This window comes from Eschscholzia californica, unplaced genomic scaffold (assembly GCF_041429995.1).
Source record: "Eschscholzia californica isolate CP2 unplaced genomic scaffold, dmEscCali1.0.p SCAF_5, whole genome shotgun sequence".
Lineage (NCBI taxonomy): Eukaryota > Viridiplantae > Streptophyta > Magnoliopsida > Ranunculales > Papaveraceae > Eschscholzia > Eschscholzia californica.
In genome coordinates this window covers 23,270,102-23,279,988 of record NW_028238472.1, presented here as the reverse complement: position 1 = coordinate 23,279,988, position 9,887 = coordinate 23,270,102, and the positions used below count along the sequence as shown (strand labels likewise).

General features: G+C 38.6%; 3 protein-coding genes across 3 annotated transcripts; 1 reads left to right on the top strand and 2 right to left on the bottom strand.

The window, feature by feature from the left end:
- The first annotated feature begins 325 nt into the window (after positions 1–325).
- LOC147537870 (uncharacterized) lies at positions 326–1,153 on the top strand. The gene is made up of 2 exons (XM_086642869.1): positions 326–568; positions 902–1,153. Exons 1-2 carry the CDS (start codon positions 326–328, stop codon positions 1,151–1,153), a joined length of 495 nt encoding a protein of 164 aa, XP_086498995.1.
- A 1,913-nt stretch (positions 1,154–3,066) lies between these two features.
- LOC147537869 (uncharacterized) lies at positions 3,067–4,602 on the bottom strand. Its single transcript, XM_086642868.1, has one exon. It carries the CDS (start codon positions 4,600–4,602, stop codon positions 3,067–3,069), a length of 1,536 nt encoding a protein of 511 aa, XP_086498994.1.
- Positions 4,603–4,834: 232 nt separating this feature from the next.
- Positions 4,835–6,209, bottom strand: LOC147537868 (uncharacterized). Its single transcript, XM_086642867.1, has 4 exons — positions 6,132–6,209; positions 5,728–5,820; positions 5,564–5,645; positions 4,835–5,457 (listed from the first exon to the last, which is right to left on the bottom strand). Exons 1-4 carry the CDS (start codon positions 6,207–6,209, stop codon positions 4,835–4,837), a joined length of 876 nt encoding a protein of 291 aa, XP_086498993.1.
- Positions 6,210–9,887: the final 3,678 nt, after the last annotated feature.

Here is a 9,887-nt window from a genome sequence, read left to right as displayed (position 1 = left end):
TAATTATGTGTACCGGAGACCCGACGATGCTCTTGTCAGTGCTTTTACGGAAAGGTATTATCCTGAAACCAACACCTTCCATTTACCATTCGGGGAGATGATGATCCGACTTGAAGATGTGAAGCACATAGTCGATCTCCCTATAGATGGGAAGGCGGTACATGGAGTAACAAGTACTGCAATGCAATCGGCTTTTGTGTTGAAGTTGATGAAGAGAACCTTGGGATTGGAGCCCAATGAAGCTAAAAATGCACTGTAGGATGGTTGTCTAAAAACGGTAAAACTTGCGTGGGTGGCTGAAAACTTTTCGAATTCGAAAAACAACATGTCACAGAAGAAGAAAGAGTATTGTGCTAGAGCTTATTTACTTTATGTTGTTGGATCATGCATATGCCCTGATAAAAGCGGTAACAGGGTAAATGTTCAATACCTCCAGTGCTTTGAAAATTTGGATGAGGTAAAGAGCTATTCTTGGGGGACTGCATGTCTTGCAAACCTGATGCATCAGCTATGTTCTGCGACTAGATTTAAAGTAAAACAGATGGGTGGATGTTTTACAATTCTCCAGGTACGTTACAAATACATGTTCAAATATTTTTTTATGTTTATTTGTACAAAATATGTACTAATTATTAATTTGTTTAGGTTTGGATTTATGAACACTTTCCTGACCTCTACTCTGGATGGAATAAAAACACCAAATTTGAAGATGGTTGGCCATTGGCTAGAAAATGGGTACCTAGACCGTCATCGAATAAAAGAAAAAGACTTCAAGATCTTAAAGCTTTAAGGGGGAGAATTGATGAGTTATAAAGTACAGATGTAAGTATTAATAACTTTATGTGCTTGATATACAAATCATTTTAAACCCTTAAAATTTTCATTTTATCTGCATTTACAGGTTATCAGGGATTCTTACGCACATAGTCGAGATCATTACCCAAACCATCCAGTCAGTTACTATAGTGGGGTGGTGGTATGTTTCGAACTCACTGCTACCGTATATCCTCAGCGGATCCTACGCCAGCTTGGATATATTCAGTCGATTCCTGAACCACCTCAACCTCTCGATGTAGTGAAGTCAATAACAACAAACAAACACTTCACAGCTTACTACGGTTCCAGTGCTGCACATATGTGGAGTAATTGGTAAAACCACATCCTGTCTGACCAATATCGTAATGGTGTTACTGTTCCTGATCAAACCGTAGACGATTACATGGAATGGTATCTCACGGTCTCCCACCCGAGGGTAGTTAACCCGATCCATCCGAGCAGAGAAGAAGAAACAGACGTTGTTGAGCCACCAAAAGACACTAATAGCATCTTGCAAAGAATGGTAAAAACTACTCTCTTATCTTCTGTTTTTCAGTTTTTTTCTTTTAACGCATACTAATAATGTATATATATATATATATATATATATATTTCAGAAATCCCGCTTGAAAAAGTTTGCAGATGCTCTGCATATATGTGGGGGTGGTGAAAACATGGCTATGTCTCTGAGCTTGAAAGAAAAAATGGTGAAGAAGGTGAAGATGATAGCGGATGACATTGAAAGCGACGATCAAGCCGAATGATCTTAAACTAAGTTCTGTTTTTGGTTTAGAACTTTGTTTCCTTTTTTTGGTGTGGAACATCAGTCCTTTTTTTGTTTCCTATTGAACCCAAAGTGTTTTGGTTCAATAGTGGTATGTTTTTACTGATACCTATTTAAGTTTGAAATCAAAAACCTTTCGGATTTGTTGAGTCTTAAGTTTTCAATGGTGCTATGTTATGAGTTTGAAATTAAAAGTCAGAAGAGTGTTTCGTACACACCTTCCAGTTTTGCCAAATTTTCGTGGGAACGAAATTTTTCGTACCTACGATCTCTGAAATTAAAAGTCAGAAGAGTGTTTCGTAGGTAAGAAACACCTTCCTGTTTTGCCATATTTTCGTGGGTACGGAATGTTTCGTACCTATGAAACAGTATCTGAAATTAAAAGTCAGAAGAGTGTTTCGTAGGTAAGAAACACCTTCCTTTTTTGCCATATTTTCGTGGGTACGAAATGTTTCGTACCTACGAAACAATATCTGAAATTAAAAGTCAGAAGAGTGTTTCGTAGGTAAGAAACACCTTCCTGTTTTGCCATATTTTCGTGATGACGATTGTTTCGTACCTACGAAACAGTATCTGAAATTATAAGTCAGAAGAGTATTTCGTAGGTAAGAAACACCTTCCTGTTTTGCCATATTTTCGTGGGTACGGAATGTTTCGTACCTACGAAACAGTATCTGAAATTAAAAGTCAGAAGAGTGTTTCGTAGGTAAGAAACACCTTCCTTTTTTGCCATATTTTCGTGGGTACGAAATGTTTCGTACCTACGAAACAGTATCTGAAATTAAAAGTCAGAAGAGTGTTTCGTAGGTAAGAAACACCTTCCTGTTTTGCCACATTTTCGTGATGACGAAATGTTTCGTACCTACGAAACAGTATCTGAAATTATAAGTCAGAAGAGTATTTCGTAGGTAAGAAACACCTTCCTGTTTTGCCAACTTTTCGTGCGTACGAAATGTTTCGTACCTACGAAACAGTTTCTGACAATAAAAGCCAGATGAGTGTTTCGTACCTAAGAAACACATTCCTGTTTGGCTACTTTGCCGTGGGCACGAATTTTTTCGCCGGTACGAAATCTGCTGTTTTTTCAAGGTCCCAATTTTTTTGACTTATCGAGTCAGTGTAAAATAAAGAATAATGCAAAATTGACTTTAGGCTTAAATTGAGAGTAACTCATGGTACCATAATAGTTTTTACTACATTACTCCAAGTAAGCGAATAAAATACTTATCATTCTAAGAAGAAAAAAACATTTAATTGTTAATAATAAAAAACCTTCATTCTGGGACGTCGATGTTCTCCACCGGACTAATGCCTGTCAACTCCTTATAACAGTCAAATCTATCTTTAAACAACTCGTACCAAGCCCAATAGTCTTTGTTCTTGACTTTTTCGTAATATGTAAATGGTGGAACATGCGGCAAGGGAGAATCTGGCTTCAACGTTACCCAGACATAATGGTTACTGTTTTAATGAGCAAGAACAACCATATCCCATTTTTTATAACTTTGTGGACCTATCAAGGTCGGCAAGAATGTAAAGTTCATGTTCCTTGATAATATCACAACCGGAACTGAAAACGTTTCTGCCACAACATATCCACATTGTGGCATACAAAACCAATTATGTTTCGGGGCTGGATCTTCGTTACACATGATACGGTCCTTTAGTTCATCGACTGTATTACGATGCCACATGACCCTGTAAAAGTCTTCATTCTCAATAATGTGATTATACATCATTCGACGAATTTCCTTTCCAATCTCGTGACGTCCATTAGTAGTTGCTTTACCAACAACATGAAAACCACAATGCCCATCCCCCGAGACATCTACTATGTTTTGGACGTACTTTTGCATATGAGGGGGAATTGAACTCAACCACCTTGTCTCTATCACCGGCGGATATATTACCGGAGCCGGTCTTTTCTTTGGTCCAAGTTCCTGTCGTTCAGTTTTTTGCGTCATGTTCTTCAACTTATCGTCGAGTTCTGCCTTTTGCATTTCCTTCATTTCTTTTTTTTCCTTTTGCATTTCGGCCGTTCTTTGTTTTGCCTTCTCTTTTTGTGCCTTTCTCTCTCGTTTCTCCTTCAACGCCTTTTCTTTTTCTAACTTTTTTTCTAGTTTTTCCTTCGCTGCTTTTTGCTTTTCTAAAATCTCAAAGCTTGATGGTTCCCGTTTTGTAGTCCTATCCTTCTGACTTTGCTTCTTTGATGGGCGACCTTTTCCAACAATAGGATTTTCAGGCTCTCTCATGTTTGTTGTTTTAGGTGCACCGATCAACCTTAGTTCGATTCTCATTTGCTCTCTCTCCGGTTGTGAGGCTTTTTGCCACCTTTCTCTAGCTATCATTTGCTCAGGTAGGTCATCGTAGTTCATTTTTTCGACTTCTACCAAGACATCATATGACATCTGTCTCCAATATCTATCAATAGTTTCATGAGGTATGGGTACATTACTACGATCGTACTCGAGCAACTCGTGTCTACATGGTAGCCCATGTGTGCGTCTAAGTATACAAAGACAAATATTTCCACTTTCATAAGGATCGACCCGTTGTATCTCAGTCAACATAATTGACATTGCCCGATGTGAGACTACATTCCTTAATTTGTCGAAAAGGCGTGTTTGATGCTCATGCAATACAGTACTCAAACTTTTTTGAAAAGCAGCTGTGATGCCAATAAACTGATGTTCTAAACACTTATGAGCAGCTTCCCAACATGAAACAAAATTACCTGTCGAGTTATTTAAGAAACACTTCAACCTACCATGTTCTCCCTCAGCTCTACTGGTTGTTGTGGTGCCGTAGTGTCTAATCTGATTAGTCCAATAATTAACAAATCTCTCTTTGTAGAGTGACAACCATGTATCTTGTACATAAGATACTAACTCCAAGGATTTTTTGGTCCATTTGTTTACGAGATTATTGTACCGGGAATTGTATAATTCTTCAGTATCTGCCCAAACCAAATGCTGCCATTCATTGAAAAAATCATCAACCATCTTCTCTTTCTCAAGTTTCTTCTCACTTTCATCCATCTTCATATTCTTGACAATGATCTCTAATTGTTTTTCAGCCTTCAATCGAACGTTCTTGTTTATATGCCACAAACAAAGGATATGTTTCGCATCTGGATACACAACCCCAATCGCATTTATCAACGCTTGTTCCCTATCCGTTACAAATACCGTTGGAGTATCTCCAACATTATATAAATCTCTGACACTCTAGAACCTAAATGTAATGTTCTGTAACCTCGCTAGCTATGAATGCGTTTGCCACTGTGAAAGGCTTTCCAGTCGAAGTCGTCGAGACTACCTGGAGCAAAGGATACTTAAACCTATTGGTTTTGTAAGTGAAATCGATGATAACATACTGAGGGAAACACCACGCCAGTTGAACGCTCTTAGGATGTGCAAAAAATAGATCTTTTATCTCTTCAGACATTTCGTGACATCTATGTTTCGTTACATGGTGGTAGTCGGTGCACAACTTAAAAAACTGTTGCATTGCTGACCTACCTTCACTTTCATTACACTTGAGCTTTCGTCGCGCATTGTAAATAGTCTTCATAATGGACCAGTTAGGTTCACTATTTTCTTTGGCCTTCTGTTTTATGTGCAACAATATATCTTTGGGACGCGATCCACTCTTAGTTAAACTCTTAACTAATTCAGATTCAACTTCATTCAACCGAGACGCATATCCATGGCCTGTGAGATCCTTCTCAAGTTGGTGGTTGGGATGTCCATTGATTACTTCAATAATCCACTTCTCGTGAAGTACGACATATTTCACTTTTATAGCAAAAGGACAATGACATTTAGAAGAACCCGTACGCCTCCTTTTACTTGGAACTGTATTAGAAACCCAATTTTTTGGTTTGTTGCTACAGAATATACCACTTCGACTGCACCGAAGCAACGTGAAAGATCCTTTTTCTTTCATTATTCACAGACTTACTCATTTTTTTCACAATCACAAATCCGGTTTCTTTACATGTCTTGCTACACCAATCTATTACTTCTTCCCTTGAATCAAAATACTGTAACATATAAGAAAATAAGTTATCTTCAACCTATATTCAAATCATTCACATAAAAGTACTAATGAAAACGTATTCTTACCTTGTCTCTCAGAAATATATGTGATACATCCAATCTCATAGGAAGAGTATTACTTTCATGCATTGAAGATTCATTTGAGTCAAATTGAAGAGTCTGAAATAGAAATCAGAGTTTCAAATAATCTATATAATTAAATTAGTGAAACAGAACCTTTTCGAGTGAATATACAACAAGACACATTTCGTATAAAATATCTTACGAAATATTTCGCACGTTAAATTGCGAAATGTTTTGCAACTTATAAGCGCGAAATGTTTCGCAACTAATAGATGCGAAATGTTTCGCATATGCGAAATCTGCTCGTGGTGCAACTGTAAAAGAATGTAAATCGTTTTTTTTCTTTTGAGTAAACCATGAAATCGAGTTGAAGAAGAATAAAATCAAAAACCACACATGAACTTTACCTCTTCAATATCATCAAGACCAGGCCATTTTTTAGTATCTATGTCTTCTTCTTCATTATCATTAGGTTTCTTCTCCATGTGTTTAGGGTTTAGTGATTAGAAGAAAATCAAACTTCAATGGAAGAACACAAGAAAACTTGGCAGTTGTCTTATTTTTTGATCCCTAGAAAGATTTCTTTTTAGGGTATAAAAAAATAACTTCTAATTTTATTATAGTATCTTCTATAATTTTTTTTTATTTTTAACCCCTAAAATTAGAAGCCCCTTAACAACAGAAAAAAAAATTCAATTTTATTTAACTGATTTTAATGAAAGTCTTTATTCCCCGGAGAATTTTCTTTATTCCCCAAAGCCGCGGGCAATATTTATCATCTCGATCCAATCGAATGACTTATATTCCCTCAAGTGGATTCAGGTTAACTCTAGTTAGTGTATTAATAGTTTTACGTACATCTGTATGTACAAAGACTATTAGTTTACTAGCCATTTCTCCCTTTCTAAAAGGTGACTTTGTCAAATGGCCCTGTTGAACAGATTTCACATGTCTTATGATTCTAAAATCATTCAGACTCAGAAGTCCATATCATTGGATCTTCTTTTCATGTGTCTTATGTCAATTTGACCAATGACAAAACATGAGTTGACCTTTTTGAATCCTTTGCTTATAGCCTATAGTATCATTGTTAATGGTCCTGGTTCTCTAAGAACCTTTTGTTAATTTAGCACTATTTTAAAACATTTGATGTTTCTAGAAGAACATAATAACGTTTATTAATTTCTTCCTAGATCAGTGTGTAAAAGAAGGCTTTGATCCCTTTCAGCATCCTTAGCAACACTTTTCTTCTGCTCCCTCTAGGATCCTTTCTTCTTTTGGTCAAGTATGTAATTCCTGTTAGAAGTGACTCGAATATGGATTAGTATCAAACCCGGTACAACCTACCGAAGCTTGGACCTATTAGCGGAGCTGGTTACTGACACAGAGCTGGTATGCGAAGCAGTGCTCTGACGCAAAGCTGGACTCCGAGACAGAGCTGGAATGCGAAGTTTGACTTATGTCAGTTATTAGTATTAGCGTATCCGTGTATAATGTTGGTTGTAAAGAGAGAGTCGGTGAGGCGGTGGGATTAGGGTTTAGTGGCTATATAAACTAAACCCTAAGGACATATCAGTAAGACACAATCTCACGAATCTCTTGTGTAAACTTGTTTGCTTATCATAGTGGAAATCATCGCGCCGTTGTCGACGTGGAGTAGGTCTCACAAACTGAACCACGTTAATCTCTGTGTTCTATTCTTGATTGTTCTTTACTATTCCTATTGCTTATCTTGGATTACTCGTATTGTTCACATTAACCCCGATTGGGCACAACAAACTGGTATCAGAGCTGTGGTTTTGAGGTTTCTATAATGGCGAAATACGAGATAGAGAAGTTAGATGGAAGTAACGATTTTAATCTTTGGAAGATTAAGATGTGAGCAGTATTAGTTCAACAGGATCTGTTGAAGACGTTGAATGGGAAGGCTGCACTCGCTGAATCACTTTCAGAAGCAGAGAAGGAAGATCTCCTGGAGAGAGCTCATGGTCAGATTCTACTCTGTTTGAGCAATGAGGTCTTGCGGGAAGTAGCGACGAAAACTACAACCGATGGGCTATAGAGTAAGCTGGAGACAAGGTATATGACGAAATCTCTAACTAATCGTTTGTATCTAAAGAAGAAATTATTTAGTTTACAGATGTTAGAAGGGGAATCGTTGAAAGACCATATGGATGAACTCAACCGAGTATTCTTAGATTTGGCAAACATAGATGTCAAATTCGAGGAAGAAGATAAGGCAGTATTATTGCTTGCATCCCTGCCACCATCATATGAAAGCTTTGTTGATTCTTTTATGTCTGAAAAAACAACTACAACCTTTGAGGATGCTAAAGCAGTATTGAACTCGAAGGAGTTGAGACGGAGGTCAATGAAAGAAAGCAGCTCAAGTGATGGTTTGGTGGTAAGGGGAAGGTCGCAGCATGTGGTCGATGGGAAGGGCCGTTCTCGGTCTAAATCGAAACTTGAGAAGTACAGATGCTTTAACTGTAAGAAGGAGGGGCACTTCACAAGGAATTGTCCTGAGCTTAGGAAGAAGCCAGCAGAGGCAACCGTCATCGAAGAAGATGATGGTAGTGTCTTGGCAATCATTGAAGAATGTGATGAAGCTATGGTTCTGACGATCAATGTCTACTTCGCCGAAGATAGGTAGATTTTGGATACTGGTTGTACATTCCATGTATGTCCTCATAAGGAATAGTTTTCCACTTACACAGTCATTAATGGCGGTAAGGTGTTAATGAGAAACGACGCTCCTTGTAAGGTGGTTGGAATTGGTACTATTCAGATCAAGATGCAAGATGGTGTTTTGAGGACTATAACAGACATCAGACATGTTCCAGATTTGAAGAGGAATCTAATCTCTGTGGGAACTCTGGATGATAATGGTTGCAAATATGTTGGTGAAGGTGGTGGTCTTCGGATTTCTAAGGGGAGTCTTACAGTTATGAAGGGGTTGAAAAAGAATGGTCTATATGTGTTACAGGGTAACACAGTTACCGGATCTGTAGCGGTGTCATCATCAAACAAGGAAGTTGAGACTACCAAGCTATGACATATGCGGTTAGGGCATATGAGTGAAAGGGGGATGGCTATACTGAGCAAGCAGGGTTTACTCTGTGGGCAGAAGATTGGAAAACTGGAATTGTATCTTCGGGAAGCAATGTCGGGTAAAGTTCAGTACAACGGTTCACAATACCAAAGGAACTCTGGATTACATCCAATCGGATCTTTGGGGTCCCTATCAGGTCAGCTCACATAGTGGGGGTAGATACATGTTAACGTTGATAGATGATTTTTCCAAGAAAGTATGGATCTACATACTGAAACGCAAAGATGAGACATTCGTCAAGTTCAAGCAGTGGAAGACCTTGATCGAGAAGCAGACTGGAAAATCGATCAAACGATTGAGGACTGACAATGGCATGGAATTTTGCGGAAACGAGTTTAATAGGTTCTGTGTAGACGAAGGGATAGTGAGACACCATACAGTCAGAAAGACTCCACAGCAGAATGGGGTGGCGGAACGTATGAACAAAACTCTATTGGAACAAGCTCGTTGTATGCTTTCAAATGCAGGGCTGCCGGAGGTGTTCTAGGCTGAAGCAGTGAACACGGCAGCGTATCTGGTGAATATTTCACCCTGTACATCTATAGAGTGTAAAACTCATAATGAGGTATTGTCTGGTTATCCTGGTAATTATGAGAACTTGAGGATCTTTGGTTGTTCGGCTTATGCACATGTTAAGGAAGGTAAACTTGATCCGAGGGCTAAGAAATGTGTATTTCTTGGGTACGAGCCTGGAGTTAAGGGTTATCAGTTGTGGAATCCGGATGGAAAATCGAAAAAGTTTCTCATAAGTAGAGATGTTACTTTTGATGAGTTAGCCATGATAACTCAGAAGGTAACGCCTGTAGATGCTTAGGAGGGTGTTGGTAAACAGGTGGAGCAGGAAGATCATAGGGAGCAGGTGGAGTTTGAGATAGACACTCCGTTAGAGGTAGGGGTGGGAATTGGGCGGGTATGGGCGCCCATGGGCACTTGAAGCATCGGGCTGGGCGGGTCGGGCACAAAATTTCAATGGCTATTAGGGTAAGCGGGTTAATCGGGCGGGCAATTTTAAAATTTGCCTTGTCCATTACCCGCCCAAGCCCATTAAGAA